Source organism: Psittacula echo (genome assembly GCF_963264785.1).
Source record: "Psittacula echo genome assembly, chromosome: 5".
Lineage (NCBI taxonomy): Eukaryota > Metazoa > Chordata > Aves > Psittaciformes > Psittacidae > Psittacula > Psittacula echo.
Genome location: NC_137739.1, coordinates 81,513,263 through 81,534,841, shown reverse-complemented (window position 1 = coordinate 81,534,841; position 21,579 = coordinate 81,513,263). Strand labels below are relative to the sequence as shown.

Here is a 21,579-nt window from a genome sequence, read left to right as displayed (position 1 = left end):
AAGGAAGTAGGTTTGGATTCTACCTTGAGTAGAGTTACACCTAGAAGCAAGAAGCGCTTGATGACTTGCATGATCTTCACCTAGGATCATTTATTTCAGATAAGGACCTACGGACAGAAGGATTTGAACTGGAATCCTGCCGCAGCATGATTGCTTTAATGGATGTATCCTTTTCTGGTGAAAGAGGAGTGCTTGATACCACACTAGTCCAGTTAGGTTCTATTTTCCACCACTACACACACATACATACAACTTAGAAAACCAGGGAAGCAGAACAGTACATTATAGCCTGTAGTAAGACCACACAGCATTCCTCTTTGACACATCTCAACTCCAGTCATCTCAACATGAGTGTAGCTGGCAGATGAAATGATCCCAAACCAGAAAACTACAGAATCAGCCAGTCTCTATGATACCCTTCCTTGGGTATCCGGGACTGGGCAACCCAGGTACTCAAGCATAATTTTAAAGTTTTTTTTAAACTAAATCAACATATTTCTTGCCAACAAACTCACTACATTTCTCTTATCATTAAGTTTATAATGTATTGTACATTCCACTGTGTGCTTAGCATGCAAGGCATACAGAAATTGTCTGAAAGCAAGTATAATAAAAGACACAACAAAATGCCAATTCATTTTAAGCACGGCAGAAAGAGCTTCACTCTAGGATAAACCTCAGTTGTCTTAAAAAACATTAGGTAAGCTTCAGATTTGGAGGTATTTGGAAAGCTCCCACTAAAACATCCTGCTCATGCCCTTTATAAGAGCACCAGGAGAAAGCCTCACTCCTGTACCAGATGTTTGCTGCTATACAAACAGCACTTCACACCCCTGAAACAAATACACACAATAACCAAGGCAAATATTTTACTGCACAGCTCAGCCAGCTCTGAATGCTAAGATCCTGAACTCAGTTTCACATCCATCCCTTCACCAGTTGTTACAGAATTAAGTAATTTTCTCTTTAAAATATTGTGAGGTTTTTTTTACCTGAATGTTTGCATCACAGACAGACGGCTCAGGGAGGATAAACTTCGATGAGTTTCGACATCTCTGGGACAAGATTAAAAGCTGGCAGGTATTGTTGGGATCTGCAGTGCTATTCTTTACAGCTTCTACAGTGTAGCAGTTTGCGTAGGAAAACCAGAATTCCCTACATATATTACAGCAAAAAGAAAAGCTTAAAAATCTGCAATAAAAAGTAAAAATTGCTTATAAAAAGAAAAGTCTCTTCTCATGCTACTCACAACCTAAGCAAATAGCTTGAAGCTCTAGTACTCATTTAAGAACTACCCTCATGAGACGAGCTCGGAGGCAAGAAAAGATGATGGGAGAAAGAGGATGATGGGAACTAGAATCAGGCCTCACAGATAGCTTAATTAGGACAATCAAGAGAGAGTATTAACAGACCAAAGTCAAACAAGGAGAATCTCTAGGGGACAGCTTTTTGCTTCTCACAGCATGGATCTCAGTTATTTTGCTTTCTGACTGAGAGGAGCTCTGAGCTATAAACCAAGGCTGCCCAGCTGCAGCAGTGTAAGGCAAATGGCAAAGCCTCAAGTGCCCAAGGCACACATCCCATATCCAGTCACTGGATACACTCAACAGGATGTTGAAGTTTTCCTGTGTACTTAAAGTACAAGCTTTATTCTGTTGTGTATTTATTGCTTTTCCTTCTTCCAGAAAATCTTCAAGCGTTACGACACAGATCACTCAGGAACCATTAACAGCTACGAGATGCGCAATGCAGTCAATGATGCAGGTACTTCCCGTAGTGCCCAACAGCTAAAGAAACCTTATTATGTTTTGTTTGTAAAATCTGTAGGATCACTATAAACCTAGATGTAATGATTCAGTGACATTTCATCTTCAGTACTAATTTGGCACATCAGGTACCAGTTCATCAAGGCACAGAAACAAACAGCTGTCTTGTACTTTACAAACCAAGAGTGATTTGACCCTCTGCTAAGGACAGAACTAGACACGGATTTGAACTCTTGCCACAGTAGAAATTCAGGTCATTTTCATTTTCCAGGTTTCCATTCTCTCCAGGAAAGTTGTCAATGTCAAAAAAAGAAATTTAAATACCTCCCGCCCTGGCTTTAACACACATTTTACAACAGCAAGTTCTCAGTCTTACAGCCTGAGGGTATGCATGACCTTGCATATAGCCAACCAGCAGTACCCAAATCATGACAGACCCTTACGAAGCTGCAGCAGTCAGTGCCATGGCTCAGTTACAAGAGCTACCTCATCATCTACTTTTTGACTATTGTGCAATTACGTTTTCATAGCAACTTCCATATTTCTGTCACCAGTTTTTGTAGCTTTGCTCTTACCAGGCCCAGCTAAGCTGCAGGCCCTTTGGTGTAGGCCTCTCCTCTTCATATTCACAGCATGATAACTCATGTGCTATCATCCCTCCCAGATTGTGATTTCCAAGTGTTCTCCTGTTTTAAGAGAGCAGCTGAACACAAGGAAGCTCCTTATAACTGTACTTCATTTTATGGAGTGGATACAGCCTGAGCCTCATCTGAGCCTGGGACCTGCCTATGGCCAAACCACTGTGGAGGCCTGACAGACACCAGTACTTCCACTGTCCCAGCTGCACCCTGTCGCTGTTCCTCTGCAGGGTTTCGGCTGAACAACCAGCTCTACGACATCATCACCATGCGCTACGCCGACAAGAACATGAACATCGACTTCGACAGCTTCATCTGCTGCTTTGTGCGCCTGGACGCCATGTTCAGTGAGTGGCTGCCCCAGCCTGACCACGCTGCCTCGCCTCCTCACCCCCAGAATGCAGTCGCACTCAAAGCAAAGCTTGTTCAAAGCACTCCTGCTTGATATAGTACTAATAGTTAAAGATAGTTGTGGTCAATGGCTCGATGTCCAGCTGGAGACACCTGGGTTGGAGCAATCCCAGGCACAGCTACAGGTTGGGCAGAGAAGAGATTCAGAGCAGCTCTGTGGAGAAGGACTTGGGGGTGTTGGTCGATGAGAAAATGAACATGAGCCGGCTTCAGTGTGCGCTCGCAGCCCAGAAAGCCAACCGTATCCAGGGCTGCATCAAAAGGAGCGTGACCAGCAGGTCGAAGGAGGTGATCCTGCCCCTCTGCTCTGCTCTCGTGAGACCTCACTTGGAGTATTGTGTGCAGTTCTGGTGTCCTCAACATAAAAAGGACATGGAACTGTTGGAACAAGTCCGGAGGACGCCACGAGGATGATCAGGGGACTGGAGCACCTCCCGTATGGAGACAGGCTGAGAAAGTTGGGGCTGTTCAGCCTGGAGAAGAGAAGGCTGCGTGGGGACCTCATAGCAGCCTTCCAGTATCTGAAGGGGGCCTACAAAGACACTGGGGAGGGACTCTTCATCAGGGACTGTAGTGATAGGACAAGCGGTAATGGGTTCAAACTTAAACAGTGGAAGTTTAGATTGGATCTAAGGAGGAAGCTCTTTACTGAGAGGGTGGTGAGGCACTGGAATCGGTTGCCCAGGGAGGTTGTGAATGCTCTATCCCTGGCGCTGTTCAAGGCTAGACTGGACAGAGCCTTGGGTGACATGGTTTAGTGCGAGGTGTCCCTGCCCATGGCAGGAGGGTTGGAACTGGATGATCTTAAGGTCCTTTCCAACCCTAACTATTCTATGATTCTACATGTGCTTAGGGAATCTAAAATAGGACACCCATCTCATTCAAACACAAAAGAAACCACTGTGTCTCTCCTTGTATTAGCTAGGTAAATACCTGCACAAGTTTGCACAACACGAGCACAATTTGATTTGCTATCTGGGATCATCTTTATGCACACAGTTATTTAATCTACTCCACATATTTTTGCTTCCTTGCTTTAGGGGCATTCCACGCCTTTGATAAAGATGGAGATGGCATCATTAAGCTCAATGTCCTGGAGGTAAACTGCTTTATACCAGTATTTCTAACACAATGTCACAATACTAAATTTTAATATTATTCACTGCATGTGTCCTCAAGAGAGCCTATGAGAGTTGGTCTGAAATTGCCATCCAATTGGTAAGAGGATACAAAACCTCCCCAAAATTTTGCTACCAATTTTACATGGAAAACATCCATGATGCGCCAGCAACGGCTGCTCTGTAAGACTCCAGCTGGTGCTGAAGGGCATGGCTCTTTGTATCACCTTCAAAGTGCTTCAAGAAACTTCTCAGATCTTTTTATTTTATGAGGCAATTTAAATCAAACATATTGATATGGCACTTATTGATAATGAGGTTTACCACAGTTCTTTTTTAACATCTAATTAAGAAGACTTAGGAAGTTTAAGCTTAAAAGCACATCTTCTGCTAGGGAGATCATAAAAAACCCTTCCAGTTTTCCAAGGGAAAGAGAAATAGGAGCAAGAAGCCTAAGAGAAACTTCCCCACTGCTACTCTGCTTCATACTAAGTGTCAGCAAGCAGCTGCCTTCCAAAATTTCTTGGAGGATGCCAGCATGTCTTCTATCTTTAATTCCAACTCTCCTTTTCAGTGGCTGCAGCTCACGATGTATGCATAACACTGGAGCCAGAGGCCATCTTCAAGATCACACTCAAGACTTCTATTTTGAGTAACTTGCTCCCTTCATCCCCAAGTACAAACAACAGCATTTCCTACATCATGTGCTTCGCTCGCCAAGATAAACAGCACGTGGAAAGAAGCCCTGGAAAAAGGGACAACCATACTCCAGTAGGCAGACCAGTACACATATTCTGTAACTACTTTTAGAACTTCCTGACATTTTCCTTTGGGCAATGAGGATTAGTGTACTGATGACTGAATCAAGCTTTTTCTGCATGGTAAAGTCATGGAGCATGCATCCTTACTCTGCTTATGCTGACAACTGGAAGTCTTCCCTCAAATCAGGCAAAACTGGGACTGTAGATGAATTGTGGAAGTCAGGGGTGTTTACTGCCACCTTGTAATTAGTCATTAACTCTTGGTCCTGCTTTTGATACTACCATGTCAGCATCTTCTTAATGGTGACTGAACAATTCACATGTGATTGTGCAAGATTACATTATTAATATTATGAATCCCAAGCACTGATGTTGGTTGTTACAGATATGGCTGCGCAGGTTGGTTCTCTGCCGTGCTAGAAACGTGGAAGGGACTGCACTATCCAGGTATAGCTTGGTCTATTGCCTTTGTGAAAGTACCAGGACCGAGCAGTTTACTCTCATTTTTAGTACCTCATAGTAGAGATTTTAAATGGTTTTTATTGTAACCGTAGTCTCTGTAACAGTATGGAAGTTGATACACATCCGAGACAAACTCTTATAGATGAGAATTTATGTATCTATACAGACACACATCCCCTCTATCCCCTCAAAATCTTATTTCCCAACACCATTATGTATTTCTTTATGGTAAGAGGAATCAGATACTTTGTAAGCATGACCACTTTGGGAAGATTATTAGAATATGTAAGTACAGTCAGTTTAATTGACCTAAAAATAAAATCAACCAGATTTTGGCCTAATTTTCAGGGTTGTTTTGGTTTCAAAGAAGACAGGAGGATAAAACACTGAGCACTCTTCCATCAGCAGCTTTTGGAATTTTATGTCCAGCATGAAATCAGCTTAATATCTCAACCACTTGCCATCTTAATCCTTGAAATCATTAAAGAAAATAATTGAAAGGCTCCATAGGTGTCAGCTTTAAAGATAACAGGCCTTCAGAACTGGCCAATCGTTGATAAACGTAAAAATGGAAGGAAAAATGAAATGGGCAAGAAAAGGTGTGAAGAGACCAAGACTTTGTCAGAAGAACCTTCGACTTGGTTCTCTAGTAGGGAAAAGGAACAATGCAATCCACTATTGTAAAGCAAAATTGTAAAAACAAATTGTAGCATCCATTTGAAGTTGTTCTGGTAAGTAGCACATTTAACTGAAAGGTCACTAAGAAAAAGAAAACATTTTGACTAAAAAGTCCTGCACTGTAACTTACTCCAAAAGAGTAAGAAAATCCTATAGTTTATCTAAAGAAGAGGTATCCTCCTTTAAGTTTTGTTTAAACCCAAATCACATTTCGAAGATGACTGGAACTCTGGGAGCCCTGGGTTCAAGCCATGCATTATCTCCACTAAGCTATTATTTTCCATACATAAAAGAAAATGACAGAGATGTGCTTAGTTGGGATGTTCAGAGAGAAAAAAAAATTCTACCAGTCAAAAGCTCAAAATTGGTATTTTTTATTGGCAACTCAAAACTGGTCCTTAAAGCTGTGGTGAGTGAACTACCAGCAGCTCTAGAGAACTTCTCTTCATAAGGGCCATGAAGCAAGAGAGTGAGTACCTCATCTTCGAGGCACCCACTGGTGCCTCCAATTTACCTGCCTGTGAGGTTCTGGCACACTGAGAGCAAAAACTTGCAACACTCCTGCTCATGCTGGAGCTTCCAAGTGGTCTGTCCGATTTCATTCAGCCCTCTTAGAAAAGAAAAAAAGCCCAGAACAAAGTAAACCTCTACTGAATGCTGAGAATCATCCTATTCAAAACAAAGAAGAGTCAGACTGACAAACTGTAACAATATAGAGAACTTTTATTTTTTTTATTATCTTCTTTTTTTCTTCTTTTGCTGTGTCAAATTTCCTCATTATGCTCACAGCTTTGTACCAAAGTGAGAAAAGAAACCCATGGTCAATCTGTACACATGTTCCACACAGCTTAAACTATTACATACGCTATCATGTGGCTTTATTCCCCTTCCATTCTTCAAAGAGATCATTCAACTATTACAGCAAAATGAAATTTGAGAAGTTGCCAGGTGTTTATAACAGAATATATACCTACACAGTTCACTCTTTCACAACTAAGTATTTTACAAACAGCAGCTGAAACCTTTTCCTTATCCTCCCTCACATACTCTGCAACTCTGGACAACTCAGACTGCTTGAATGATAGTATCCTACAAGCCTGAAAACCAAGATTCATCTGTACATGTTTTAATTCAAAAGAAGGGGAAAACATTTTCTCAACAACACATTTTGTTTCTGGGAACCTCCAGTTTATTGCGAGTTTTCAGTTATCGTTTACCCATGTTGTACAGTTTGAAATGCACACTAAGAACTGCAGTACTTTAAACATACCGCACAGCCAAACTCCTGCTGTTTTGCAGAAGGCAGCTCACATGTCAGTATGTTAAAGTCTGTAATCCACAAGTAAGTGACACAAGGCAAGCAGAAGCTGGGATATTTAATGCATCTTCATATCAACAGATGCAGCAGTTTTCTTTTTGTCCCCTTCCACATACAGAAGCAGCAGCAATAGGCCATAGAGTGTTTTAGCAGTGCCAATTAGCTGTAATTTTTCCCCTATCATTTGAAGGAGAAACAACTATTGACTAATCCTACCATTGCCTTATTCAATACATGTGAGTCTGTCGGGCTGGAGAAGGTTAAGCTTTGCAGAACATGTGAACCTCAAGTGATCATTTTATGCTACTCACACCCTCCTTTTGGAGCTCAGGCAAGGCTTGGTATGCTATAACACAAGTTCTCAAGCCTCTGAAGAGAATGATCTAACTGGTTTCAGTAGTGCCTGGCCTATTCTTTGTATCATAAAATCACGCAATGCCTCTGAGCACTTTCTGTCTTCTGGGGAGGCTCACAGCTTAATAGACACAATGTCAATCCTGCTAAGAGGAAAATGGTGCCTTGCCTCCCGAAAGGGCCTGCCATATGGAGTCAGCCATATAGTGAGTCCAGAGCTCCTTATTTAATATTTGACTAATAAGATAAACACAGCTAACCACAAAATAAACCTTCACTCTACTCACTCTTCCACCCACAACTTTTTACTTGCATAAAAAACAAACTGAAAACAAAAATAGTCCTGAAACAGGCTTCAGAGGTGCAGTACTGCTTTTCACGCAGAACTCTTCAACCAGAGGCGTATTAGCAGTCAAACCCCTAAGTTCCAAGACTGGAGAGGATGCCACTAATGGCTACCAACCCAATATATTAGTTTGGCATCTCTCTTCTGCAACTGCCTCCAGAAGAAGTGAATGGCCGATAGCAAAAGCTGCACTGAATTCCAGCCGAACAAATAGGAAACCTCCCCACAGAACTCCAGAGAAGCCTGGGGATTTCCACAGCTGTATAACAACTTCACTGCAAACAATATCCTCTAGAGAAAGCAGCACAGCATTTTCCTCTGACCCCCATTTAAAAAATTGTTCTTAATTCAGGAAGCAAAATTCTATAAACACTCATGCAGCTCTGCTATTTTCCTGCCTCTTATCCACCTTTAAGATTCTTACCATGTATCTGATATGACCTACAAAGCAGCAAAAGGCATCACTGCTAAAGCTGGATTTCGTAAGTCCAGACTTTTCAGAAGGACTGTTTTCAAGGCAGATAAAGAAGTATCATAGACTACACGAAAAGAAAGTCTGCTTCTACCAATTAGAAAGAGAAACTCAACAAGCAATCAGGAATGCAAATACAGTATAGGAACTGTTCACTGCAACACCTAGTGAGAAAGATCTTCACATGTTCCTGAAAACAGATGAAAGAAGGTGAAGAATCACAAGGAAGAAGTAACAAAATCTACTCTCACACACTAGTTTTCAGAACGCTTGTCCTCAGAACACACACCTCCACACCTTCACTTCAAGCACGGTCCATGAAGGACAGCTTCAGACGTTCACATTGGTTTATGCCATGCTTTTACATGCTCCCTTAGTGAGGTTCAAAAAAAAACCCCAGAACTACTCTTGAATATCAATAATTTTGGAAATGGTTTAAGTATTATGCAATCTTCTGCTCTTAAGTCATGGAAAAAAAAACCAAATACTCTCAAGACTTTAGAGCAATGCAGCCTGCATCAGAAAACATTGACAATGCTCAGATTTCCCTGAATCTGATTCTCTCTTGAAGTGCTTCATCCACACAGCACAGAAAGAAAAATAATAAAATAAACCCAAAGCACAAACACACACCCCAAAACCCAAAACGAAACCACCCTCCAAACAGCCTGAGGTCTGAGCCACGTATCTGGGATTTTGCCTGGCCACAAACAGCTAATAAAAACCCCAAACAAATCACTACAAAAGCATTGGAACCTCAGAGACTCCTATGCCTTTGAAGTAGGATGCTACTGCCCCTCATTCCTATTTTATTCTTGTCTCAGAAAAAAAATCATCAATGTCAAGCAATTAAAGAAAATTGATACTTGCCCACTAAAAAAAAAAAATAAATCAGTGTGCTTCAGAGAAGGCCCTGAAGTCCCTTGATTTGATGGCAGTGGAACATGGATGGGCTTTCCTCAATCAGTTTCTTAGCCTAAAAAAAGGCTTCTTCATAGGCAAAGAATGAGGCTATAAAACTTATGTGGTCTGTTCTGGCATACCAAGCATCGAAGTAATAGTCAAAAAGTCACCTAGTAAAAACAGTAGGTTCAAAAGCATCATTTGTGAGCAGCTCAGTTTTGACACTGGGATGTTTTTACCTTGTTACAGTTTAAGGCAACCTTGCTTCTTTTTTATCCTGAGCAGCGAGTTAAGCAAAAGCAGAGACAAAGCTCATCGCTAGATTCAGCCTCATAGTTTGAAAGAGCCCTCTGCTAAATTAGTATCATTATGGGAGAGAGGACTGCAAATGCAAGAAGTATATTTCACTGAACGAACTGGGTAAAGTTTTCAATCCCAAGGGACACCTGCAGAGGAATCCTAACAAGTAGAAAGAGTTTTCACCTCTGCACTGGCTTCTCCGCATTAGTAGAAACAAGACTTTACCATGTGGTATGCATTTGTTATCCTCAGCTTCTGATTGAGAACTGTAGAGTTTTAAATCCTTTAAAATCCTGCTCCATTCTTTCCAGTTGAGGTTTTGTGAACTTGATATAGCCCAAGCCAATTAAGCCAGTTCACAACAGAAACAAAACACAATCTAAGTGGATGCAGTTAGACAGGCACTAATATTCCAAATCAAATCAGGAATCCAATTACGGTGTTATATCAAGGTACCAGTGGTTACACTGGTATTTAACTAAAACAAAAGCTGACATCACTTACTTCTTTCCTGTACATAAGGGCCTATATTTAAAAAGACTAAGACTGCAAACCACATGAGCAGAGCAACTGTTCTGGCTGTTCTCCTGCTACTGGCATACCTCTCAAGAAATAAAGTGTTTTCTTCCAAATAAACAAAAGGAGGTACAGTATTTAGGGCAGTTTGTCACTGTATATATTATGCCAGTTATAGCAATTTTTACACAAGGAATAAAAATAAGTTACAATTAACATTAAAAAAAACCCCAACCTATTCCAGTTCTCCATAAAATACCTTTTTTATGAAGTAAAAATGTACACTGGGTATTCAGGTTACACTGTTATAATCTGTCATACTCTGGTTCGCAGATTTTTGTTAAAATAACCTAAAAAAATTGGATACAACATAAAACCAGACATGTCTGAGACACATAACAGGCTTCAAGCTGGTTTTGCAAACATGAGAACCTACTGTAATCTAAGTTCTCAACACCCCTCTGGTCTTCCCAAGGACACTCAGACTATGCTGCTTAAGAAGAGAACCAAAAGCAAACACAAAAACAAAAAGGAAAAACAAACAACAAAACCCCAAAGCAGACAAGAGGAGGGAATATCCTTATCTGTCAGTGAATTAAAAACTTGCAAGAATCTTCCATTTGGGCGAAGTCTTATTGACCAGCCTTATTTCTACAGAGTGCAATATGATCTGCAGCCTCCATAACAAGGCATTTCAGCCCCACTCCATTTTCGCATTCCAAATGAGAAAAGAAAGAGAAAAGACTGGAGTAAGAAATGGATGTTATTTGGAATAATTCTGACATATAAAATTACTTCCCAATGTGGGAGGTGAACAACTTCATGAGTCAACCCTGCTGTCATCCTCAGCATGTCTTTCAATGTGTCCTACAGCATCCTAGAAAAGAACCAGAAGTCAGTTAAAAGCAGTAACCACCAAAAAAAGCTTTGCAAAAGATTCTTGAAGCATCAGTGAAAGTTACATTCTGGATGATATATTTTTTGGCTTAAACCTTCCAAAAATTCTTTTTTCTGAATAAAATAATTGGTGCCAAGCTATTAAATTACATCTATAAAGTATCTCACATACCACATGATTTTAGGCAAATAAAAACCATCTTCTTTTCTGACTATAAAAGCATTTCAAATAAATACATCATATTCAAAGCCAGTGCTTAAAGAGAAATTAAGGACTCCACTCTGTTTCTGAGTTCTCCAAACCCTCCTTCCACTGCATGTATTTAAACACATTAACAGGAAGGTAGTTTATATTGCCAAGGACTAAAATAGGGATTTTGCCTACCAGTCTATAGGTAACAACCCTCCTTCCTCCAAGCCCTAACCCCTTCCACATCACTTCATCCAGCTCTTAAGCCTTCTTCATTTTAATCCCATCTGTGCCAACATTTACTCAGAAATCTATGTGCTACTTAAAGATTGTTAGCAAAACCAATCCCATGCCAATAAACAAACAGCATCAGCATCCACAACAATGAAAGGGGGCAGTGATGATAAAAACTAAGAATAAAAAACCTGTTTCAAGACCAATGTTTATTCAACTTAAAAATAAATTCTTCCTGCAATAACTTAATTTAAACTTACATTTATCAGAATTTCTTTTAACCATTTCAAGAATTTTACCCCTTCCATATAATAGTTTATGATCAAGCTGTTTTATACTGACCATCTCTCAAGTTACTATTTGCACTCATCTGTCATAGGTTGAATTGAACCCTATTCACCTTGTATAACTCTACCTGTATGTAGTTAAGCCTGTCAAGACTAGAAAAATTTAACTCTTTTAAAGAGAAATACGATCAAGTCCCATGGTTGTGGTGATGTAAAGTACTTTATGCTGTCAAATACAACCATGTTAATTCAACCACATACCTGCTTGGAGCTTTTCTTGGAAGTAAAGAAAGCATCACAGTTCTTCCAACGACATTTTAGGGTCTGAAAATTTGGGTTGGTGTGGTCAGTTAGCAAGTGTTGTTTCAGATGGTCCACAACTCCAAAGATCAGTGAGCATCCATGCCACTGGCAGAATAAAAACATCAGAATAAGCCAGGAAAAAAGAATTTTAGCTAATTATTTTCTTCTTGCAGCCTTGCAATATTCTACCAAAACTGTTCACACACATGCCACCTCTTGTAACTTTTTAATCTTCTTATTTCATTTCCATTCTCTACTTAAATGAAGAGTCTCTATTCCTTTAATTGCAGCTTTACAGAGATTCTTCCTTCCTCTAGCCAAGCCTAGATCATCAGCAAGAACGGCAGGAGGAAGACAGTAACTAAACCTTTACAAGAGACAGAGACACTGGGAATTTAAATAAACTTATTTAGAAGAGTAAATCAGCTTTTCTATGTCATTCAGCTAAAGTTTTTGGTTTTTGGTTTTAAACAGTTACAGATCACTATCTTTAAAGTTTCCAGAAAGAAAAATAATTTAAGATGCTACTATCAGTCTGCCCCACCTATACCTGCATACACCTATACTAAAGACCATGAAAAATGGAACTAGAGACACATACTTACATTTTAAAAGTACATAGGTATTTAAAAATATTATTGAATTATAATAAATTAAAGGTCAAGCTATGCAGGACCGAGTAGTGACCTTCCCTAAAAATTTAGTCTAAAAACTATAGCAAAGGAAGGCTTTTTGCTTATTACCCAGCAACGGTAATTCTGCATCAGATTAAGCCTCACAGCTCTGACACTGCCATCATAGCATCCAGTGTAGATCTGTAAAAGAAACATTTATGGATAAGAAAGCTGGGAATAATAGGGGAAAAAAGTCAAATTTGGAAGTGTAGAGTACATGAGGTAAACAACAATAAAATCTCAACATGCAAGGCTTCTAAATTTAAAAAATGGATCTAATCTAACGGAGATTTGCATTCATTGTTTACAAAAACTTACTAATGAATAAGAAATGTTTCCATAACGTCTATTGTTTATAGTGTCATAACAGTTCAGAAAAACTTCAAAATACAATGTTACTAATAAATGTATTCAATGACTATTTTAAGCAAGTTATTTATCCAGAAGTACTTCTGAAACCTATCTTGCAGGGCAGATGCATGAAGAAATCTGTGCACCTAAACCAGTCTCATTCCTTTGTTTAGGTTCTGCCAAAGGTTACTAAAGGCTTGATTGTGGGTGAAGGTCTCTAGCATGTATGTGACTCTCTTGGGCAAAAGTAAAACAGGATTGATGCTTGAGAAGAGGGAATATTTTACTGTTTCTAAACTCTTCACTGCAATCATCACTATAAACAGAATTATTGTTTTAAGACTACCTTAAGCTAAAAATAATTTTTCCCCAGACAATTATATTACATAGATACAGAGCTGTAACAGCAAATTGAGTTTTGGCTGACATTTCTAAGTTCTTCTTAGTCAGATAGCAGGTTGATTTCATTATCTGAAAAAGTTATACTGTCTTGTATATGCATGCAGAAATTACAACCTCCTATTTAAGACCAGGGAAAAGAAGGAAGTTACCATGCTCTTATGGATGGTCATACACATAATCATATCTGTGTGGCCTCCATAGACTTGCAAGCGGTCGTGTGACTTGAAAAAAAACAGAAACAGACATTAATCACATGACAGTTAATAACCATTTTCCACAGACATGCAAATGACAATGCTTCTGAGAGCAGTTTTCTGGGTAGCAACTAAACTCTGGTGGATTCCAAAGTTTCCAGCCACCATGAAAGTTCATTTTTGATTACATTGCTTTTTTAACTCTTTTTAGCCAACTAAGCACTTGATCTTTCAGCAGACAAAACTAACATTTCCCCACTTTTCTGATTTGTCATTGTCTGAAGATAACCCCAGGTTCTAAAAATAATGGTTTAGGTTATAATCTTTAAAATCTATGTATTTTGGCTGGTGAGACAACATATATTCTGGGTAACAGGAAAGAGAGGGATGGGCCAGAGATCAGCAAGCAAATAGATTACATACATATTTGACTTCAAAATAATTAATGCATATTAGGTAAATGGCATCATAAGCATATATTTTCTTACCTGTAGTTCATAAACACGAACAAATTTGTCCAGACATGCTGTCACCATCACTTTCCCAAGAATGTTTACAACGGTTACCGCATGGTTATGGCCTTTATAGATCCGTACTAGCTCTCCAGTCTGCATCAAGGAAAAGCAAAAAGCACATACGTATTTGTTGCTTTGAGGGTTTTTTTTGTCTGTTTGTGGTTTGTTGTTGGATTTTTTAACAACAACTAAAAACATTTTAACCTAGCCTAGATAGAGTAGCTAGCTTCAGTGTTCACTACTCAAGAAATAGAACTTTCATTTGCTGTGAAGGTACTTTCAGATTATGATCAAATATGACTTAGCATTTTCTTTGCCCCTGTTAACTCAGAGCCATTCCAGTACCATAGGAATGCATGCCACTATGAAAACTATCTACTTTTCTTTCCATCATTAGCCACATGTTCCCACGTAGCCTGCAACTAGTACTGTGCTAGTGGTGATACTAACAGTATTTAGCAACAAGGATCAGTGAACAAATTCAGCTAAATACATAGAAATACACTTTTTAATTATTAGTTTTTCAATTAAAATTTACCTCTGATAAGTTTCCTAATCTAACTTATTGCATAGCTACATGAATGCTTCTGCTAGCACAGGGGAAAGATAGCGCAAATGAGGAAAACAGAGACAGGTGAGAGACGAAGCATTCAGGACAGTATAATAGCTTTTGAACCAATCAGTTTGGAACACTGTGTTCAAGTTTTTCCTGTAATACCAGAACTCTTCCCCCACCAGGATATCTCACATGTCTTTGCTCTGAACCCTTCTTACATTATCAGCATGTTTGTAGTAATATTTGCAAGAGAAATACCCCAGATAAAAAAGCACTGTGTATCGTATTGTAAGACTTAGCATGTTTATGTAGCCTTTTCATGCCTCTTTAGTTAGCTATAATGTAGTCTCATTAACGAAATATTATGTCTTTACTTTTCTGGAAGCTCCACCAGTCAGTCAAAAATTCTGGAAACACTGACTTTATAGCACAGGAATTCACTGCTGTAACAGAAGAAGACATTCCAGCTTTAAGGCGATACTTACATGAATATTGTGGGCATGTACAGACTGATCACTGGAGCCACTGAACACCAGATCATTCACAACCTTACAAAATAATAATTAAGTATTATTTCTGTAACAGATATGGAAATGGGAAAGTAAAGCATTAAGACGCTGTTCTGTTTAAAGTTGCACTGCAGTATTTCCTAAATTTGACAATCTTAAAACCAATGGAGAATACGGAAACAGAATAAAGCACACACTGAGTTCTTTATATAAGAGCTAGAAAATGTACTGCGGTATCCTAATGATGATTTATGGCATTTCACAATTGACACCAGAAGTTGTTAAACTTGCAGCCCACCAGGCTAACTCATCCTTCTTATAGGCTAGTCTTAGTGCCAGCTCAGCAGCAGATCAGTGACCAAATAAACCGAACGCAGAATGCTGCTTTGAGCATGCACAGTAAAGCCCATTGTTTCCCAGTAATTTTGGATGTGCTGTGTGCTTATATGCTGGTCACATAAGAAAGATAGTGCTCCTGAAAGTACTAATCCAGAAAAGAATCTTAATAGACTCATCATAGATCAAAAAGGGATCACAGTCTGATGCCATGTGAGCAGGACTAGGATAATTCACAGGGTAAAAAGGATGTCCCACTGCACTGTAATATCTGTACAGTTTATGGAAGTCATCCACTATCTGTGACACGATAGCAGTCACAGCAAAGCAGTCAGGCAAGCATATCTGTTCCAGTTTATAATCTCAGGAGCCCAAAACCTGTATATAAGTGTTAGTGCTTCTTCTATTAAAAGAATACTTCTCTAGAGTTACATTTTTTCCAGCTTAATCTGATGTTTGCCTTAGGGTACCTGAAAACTAGCTTCACCTTTTCCACAACTTTCCTTCTACTAGCAAATTCACACTTCAAGATTCCCTGAATCTTCTAACAACATGAAATAAACATGCTTCCTACAGACACAGCCCCAACAGTTTTGTTGGAAATGTGAGATATGGCAGCCAGCCAGAGACAATTTCTTTTCCAATTTACTTAGCTTTTGCCATTTAAATCCTTTATTTCCTACCACAATCTGCTCACTATTAGATGAGGAACTAAAAAACCAAACATAACATTTTAAGCTGCCATTATCAAAAATGTATTTTCAGAGACACTTACCTTCATACAGAGGATAGTCTTGCTGTGACCTTCCAGGGTTCTGAGAAGCAGCCCATTCCGCGCATCTCGCACACTGATGGTGCAGTCATAGGAGCCCACCACCAACAACTTGCGTGCTCCTTCCTGAGCTGTGGCTAGACAGCTCACTGCTCTAGGGCCATGGCATTCAAAGGTATCAACCTGCTTGTTGTTCTGTTGGGTGAGGAAAAAAACATATTTAAGAATTAAAACTTTTCTATGGCATTGACTAGACCACCGAGTTCTTTCTGTGCTGTACTTGTTATAGCATCTAATTTCAGTTTAGTAACACACCATTTCAGCAGCAGTAAGAGTTGCAACTGAAGAACTAACTTTCCAAATCAAGGAAATAACTTTGATGGTCAAGAAAGGAGGATTCACAAATAATCTGTGTCAGAAAACTGTCATGATACGTGACTGGTAGGCCAGGTGGCACCTTAAGGGATAACATGACAACAATACAGCAATTAAGAGAAAGGTACCTGAAGGGGAGATGGGACAGCTTTGTGCACTGACAAAATAAAGGACCAAAAGGGGTCAACAGTGACCATTTATACCAAAATACTTTAATCACAAATACACTTGCTACTCAAGAAAAAGAACAGAAAGAAACACAGAGTGGAGAGAAATAGCATTGCAAGAGGCTTTTAACTGCCAATATTTAAAGGTACTAACCTTTATGCTGAAAGTAACCACACTGCCATTTGCAAGGCCTGCAAAAAGGATTCGCCATCTACTGTGTAAACAGAGCACTCGATCTTCCAATTTAAACTGTTCCATGCACTCTTTGGTCTGGCAATAAAAAGAAGTATTTAAAGCTTTCCATAAGCTGAAAGCAATTCAGGGAAAAAAGCCTGAAGTGAATGATAATTTTCACCTACAACTCATATGGGTTTTAAAGGTTTTTTTCATTTATATTTGCAGAGAAACAAATAAAAATGCACATTACACTGTGTGTTAACCAATACAGAGTCTGACTACCTTAATATTATAACAGTTGATAGTGTGGTCGCTTGAGCCAGTGTAGAGTGCAGCATTCTTCCCATTTGTCTGAGTGACTAGGAGACAGTTCACTTTTGAAGTATGTCCTTCAAAGATGGCTACACACTTCCTGCTCTGAAAAGGAAAGCACAGGGTCTGTCAACATAAAAGCCCATTATATCTCTCAGGATCTGCGCTTGACTGAGTAGGGTAGGACAGCTAACAAAAGCAGGAGACATGCAGCAATCTATCTCCCCTTACTCCTCTCACAGGGAGAAGGGGTTGGGGAGGGGGAGAAGTTTGAAGAGTAGCATAACAAAATTAGGTACTTGAAAAAGCAGCTGCTTCCTTAATTACATAGTAAGGCTTTACAAAAACAGAACTGCAACCTTGTGATTGCAATCAACACCCACCATTCGAAACATTCACCACACCAAAAAATTCCCACCACCTTACTTACAACCAGATTGTAGGCACAAACAGTTTTGTCTGCTGAGCAGGTATACAACAAATTCCCAAAAATCTGAATAGCATTCACTGCAGCCAGGTGTCCCTCAAAGCTTCCCTCTGTGGGTTCTTCATCTTCACCCGGCTCTGAAGACACTTCTGTAGGACAGACACACATGTACGTTGATTATGGGAACACACGCAAACACACTGCTGCTGTTTGTATTAACAAACAGTAGAACTATTTCATGGGCTTAGCACCTGTAGGTCTCAGGTGGAGCCTGTAAGTGGCAAAAGGCAATATAAAATGCCAGAAGGACCATTTATATGATGTTAAATGCAGAAAGCTCTTTAAAAAGGATTATATTATTGTTTGTCCTACAGCTCTACAGAGATTGTGGAATAGAAGTGTTTGTGTGGGAGGACGCAGGCGGATGCAGAGGAGTCAAGGCACACAGCAATTCAATGAGACCTAGTGAGTATGCATCACTTCCCACTTCAGTTTTTAGCACTGGTTTTTATCTTCAGGACAAAATTTCCCACTGGAAGTGGTTTTACCAAGACTTAACTCAAAGTCTTGCAAGATACCATACACAAAGTATCACAAAAAAAGGTTAAAAGATATACCTGATGAGTTCTTTGATCCTCTTAGCGATCCTATGGAATTCTGCATCTCAGACATACTGCAACACAGAAAGAAAGAGCAGCAAGATTAGACTTTGCATGTTCATTCACAGACAAAATTTTGGTGCAAATAACACCCCAGAATACAAGACTCTGCACTTAGTAGAAAACAGGCTCTAACAGATAAGCTCAAAACCAAACTTTCCATGGAGGGCAGCCTTGTTCTTTTATTAATTAGTAAGGTAACAAGACATATTTATTTGTTGAACCAAAAAAGCAAATTCATTTTTTATTTTCCCTCGTTTCACTCCCAAATTATGTTACTGATGTTGCCAGACTTTCCGAATAGTTAAAAAAACCCTAAAGAAAAGAAGATAGGCCTCTTGTGACTATTGTATAATGCTTTTACTTTTGAGAGACCTGCGGCAATCTCACCTTCTTTTCCCCTCATCCCTATAATTTGTGCCAATCTCACTGGTAGAGGTCACTTCATCATAACCCGAGCAAGACATATGTAAGACTGCTTGATCCATAGAGCCACGTGACTGCATCTTTGAGGGACTGTCTGGTTTCTCATCTCCAGACTCTGATGAACCAACATCAACCACCTCATATTGGGGTGCTGGAAATTCCACTAGTTCCAAAGAAGCATCACTGTCATTCTCATCTTTGTTTCCTGCCATGTGAGCAGTAACTCCATCCTCCTGTCTTGGAGGAGTGGATGTAGTAACTTTTTCTCCTTTAGGAACCTTTCCACCCTTGACCTTTCGGACAGGCTTAGAGTCAATTATATCCTGCTCTGTATCACTGTTCTCTGGCACATGGGCTGCCCTCAGAGTTTTTTTCTTCCTTAACTTTCTCCGCCTCCTGTTTCCTTTTTCTGCTGAGACTACAGCAGTTGCCATCTGTTGTTCAGATGGTTCTGCAGACAATTTGGGGGGTTTATCCACTGGCATTTCTAGAAGAGCCGAATGCTTTGGAAGAGAAGTGCTACACTGATCCAGTAAAAAGCTTTCAGTTACTGTATCATTTGCTTCTCTTTTGCTGAAATCAGACAGTGAATAAGAAGGGTTCTCAGGAAGTCCAGCTTCTCCGCTATCCACAGCAGGCTTCTGTACATCTTGATTAGATTGTTGGAAACAAGCTGCCAGCTCTGATAGGGATATGGTTGCAGAGATAACTGGATACACTGAAGTTTTCTGGTTGGTCTCTTCTGAAGAAAACAGAAAAGTGTTATATTCAATCTGTACAGCAATAAATATTTATGCAAAATTGTTTCCCCCAATTTTTTCTGTTTATACTTAATCGTGCATGTTAAGTACATATTTCTAGATGCTACATGCACCTGCATGCTGAAAGCTACATGCACATGCAGATCTGCTATTTCAGTCAGCTATCCAGGCTTTAAAAAAAAACATACCTGGGGAATAAAATTGTGTATCCAGAAGCAAAGGAACAGGGCACATCATTGAAGTTGCTGGCTAACTATAGTAGTTCTGACAAACAGCCTTCAGTGAATCCTATGTAGTCAGCTTAAGATGCTACCACCCATCACTGTCTGCTCCCTTACCAGTTGTTCACCACTGCTGTAGGACCGCTATTAACCAGTGCATGCTTAATACGCCTCAGCTGCTCCATGACACTTCTACTTAACCCATTGCATTAGTTATTTCTACCAAGTTACTTGAACCTAACTCAAGGTAGATGAATCATGCACAACCCACTCTGCAGTATCATACTTTCTATCCAGGGAACGGCAGCACTGTAGGACACAGTAAGCTTTGTCTGTTTATCTATGGTGCACTAAATGACAGAGCAAACATGCTCTCCTTGTCATTCTAATTTGAAGCCAATATGAACAAATGAATCCAACCTCTCAACTGAGACAGGCTAAGAGCACAGGCAGCATCTCACAGCTGTGTTTCCCACCCTAAAATTTCCCAGTTGCATTTGCAGTAACTACAGTCCAGAACAGGAAGTTTCAAGTTCACTGCATTTAGTAGGTGGGACCCCTCAATGTGAACAGGAAGCTGCCAGCCTTTGAAATACTTCGCTGCTTCCGTCTCTTAGAAACCAGCGAATCAAACCTACAGCAATGCTTAGGCAAAGCTGTTCGACCATTTCAGACATCACAGTACAGACTGGATGCTTTGGAATTACACATCCAACTAGAGACAGCTTAAATGTGAACATCTCCCCCCTCACCCTTCTCAGATGGAAGTTCCAAGATAAAACTAGAACTTGCTGAGGGCGTAACGTATATCATATTTAAAATAAATCAATGGAAAGCTGTCTCTCACCCATCCCATAACTGTCACACACAGCTGCAACCTGTTAGAAAATCCTTTATATAGAGGATCCTACATTATACATAGAGGTCCTACACAAGTTAATGGGATTCACCCCTGCACAAAAGGCTGCAGGTTTGAGAACCATCTTACATGCTTCTGGGAAAGTAATATATTTTTATTTCCTTAAAGCTAATTCTCCTAAAACAAAGACAAGCCAAGCATACCATCCTTTTGCTGCCCCTCTTCTGCTCGTGAAGCACATGTAGAGCTCTGGAGTATAGAATTCACATTTTCTTCTGAGCCTTTTGGAGATACAGGCTCTGGTTTAACTTGCACTGAGGAGTCAGGAGGAGCAGCGGGTGCGATGCCAGAAGACTGGAATGGTGATGGTATGTGAACACGAACAGAAGCTCCAAATGGAGCTACAGAAGACGACAAAGTGTCCAACAGGGGCAGGAAGGTGCCTGTAGGAATTAAGTCAGCTGCCACGTGAGATTTGCTATTTCTTCTTTCACTTGAGACACTGCAGGGAAGTTGCTCTGACAGCTCAGAAGGTTCATATGTTTCTAATGGCAAAAGGAGAGAGGGAAAAAAATATAAACCAAAAATGTTCATATTTTACAATAAAATTCAGTGGTGCCAGAAGCTGATTTCTTGTGAACACACCAACAAGGAAGAGAAATACTTGTGAAAAAAAAAATGCCACTAGATGGCACTACCAAAAATGACAGATCACACAAAGACTTCATTGGAAAGCTTTAGGTTTTATTGCATATTTTAAATGAGTGAACTCAAGTTAAATACAATTTTTACAAGACTGCGAGTTCAAAGAATGCACAAGTTAGAATTCCACTGGTATAGTTTTGTGGTATCTCATACCTTGTAGCCCCTGCAAGACCTGGATTCTCTGGCTTCTCAGTGTACTCATTTCCATGGTTATCTGCAAAACAAT

At 39.8% G+C, this 21,579-nt stretch overlaps 2 protein-coding genes across 5 annotated transcripts in view; one reads left to right on the top strand and one right to left on the bottom strand.

Annotated features, from left to right (window-relative positions):
* CAPN3 (calpain 3) overlaps window positions 1–4,683 on the top strand; it is a gene marked incomplete at its 5' end in the record, with an annotated part of 28,417 nt that extends 23,734 nt beyond the window's left edge. For all 4 annotated transcript variants that reach the window (XM_080618717.1, XM_080618715.1, XM_080618718.1 and 1 more), the window contains 6 exons: window positions 100–164; window positions 1,012–1,080; window positions 1,686–1,764; window positions 2,635–2,751; window positions 3,856–3,914; window positions 4,508–4,683. In XM_080618717.1, coding sequence (XP_080474843.1) covers window positions 100–164; window positions 1,012–1,080; window positions 1,686–1,764; window positions 2,635–2,751; window positions 3,856–3,914; window positions 4,508–4,534 — 416 coding nt within the window. In that variant the 3' untranslated portion in view covers window positions 4,535–4,683. The remainder of the gene's footprint in view (window positions 1–99; window positions 165–1,011; window positions 1,081–1,685; window positions 1,765–2,634; window positions 2,752–3,855; window positions 3,915–4,507) is intronic.
* Window positions 4,684–6,431: 1,748 nt separating this feature from the next.
* ZNF106 (zinc finger protein 106) overlaps window positions 6,432–21,579 on the bottom strand; it is a 40,880-nt gene continuing 25,732 nt past the window's right edge. Inside the window, exons 9-22 of the mRNA XM_080619766.1 lie at window positions 21,507–21,567; window positions 20,852–21,193; window positions 18,772–19,549; window positions 18,340–18,395; window positions 17,726–17,871; window positions 17,266–17,400; window positions 16,960–17,076; window positions 16,267–16,458; window positions 15,132–15,194; window positions 14,064–14,183; window positions 13,531–13,602; window positions 12,698–12,769; window positions 11,913–12,059; window positions 6,432–10,920 (exon numbers count right to left, since the gene is read on the bottom strand). Coding sequence (XP_080475892.1) covers window positions 10,864–10,920; window positions 11,913–12,059; window positions 12,698–12,769; window positions 13,531–13,602; window positions 14,064–14,183; window positions 15,132–15,194; window positions 16,267–16,458; window positions 16,960–17,076; window positions 17,266–17,400; window positions 17,726–17,871; window positions 18,340–18,395; window positions 18,772–19,549; window positions 20,852–21,193; window positions 21,507–21,567 — 2,358 coding nt within the window. The 3' untranslated portion in view covers window positions 6,432–10,863. The remainder of the gene's footprint in view (window positions 10,921–11,912; window positions 12,060–12,697; window positions 12,770–13,530; window positions 13,603–14,063; window positions 14,184–15,131; window positions 15,195–16,266; window positions 16,459–16,959; window positions 17,077–17,265; window positions 17,401–17,725; window positions 17,872–18,339; window positions 18,396–18,771; window positions 19,550–20,851; window positions 21,194–21,506; window positions 21,568–21,579) is intronic.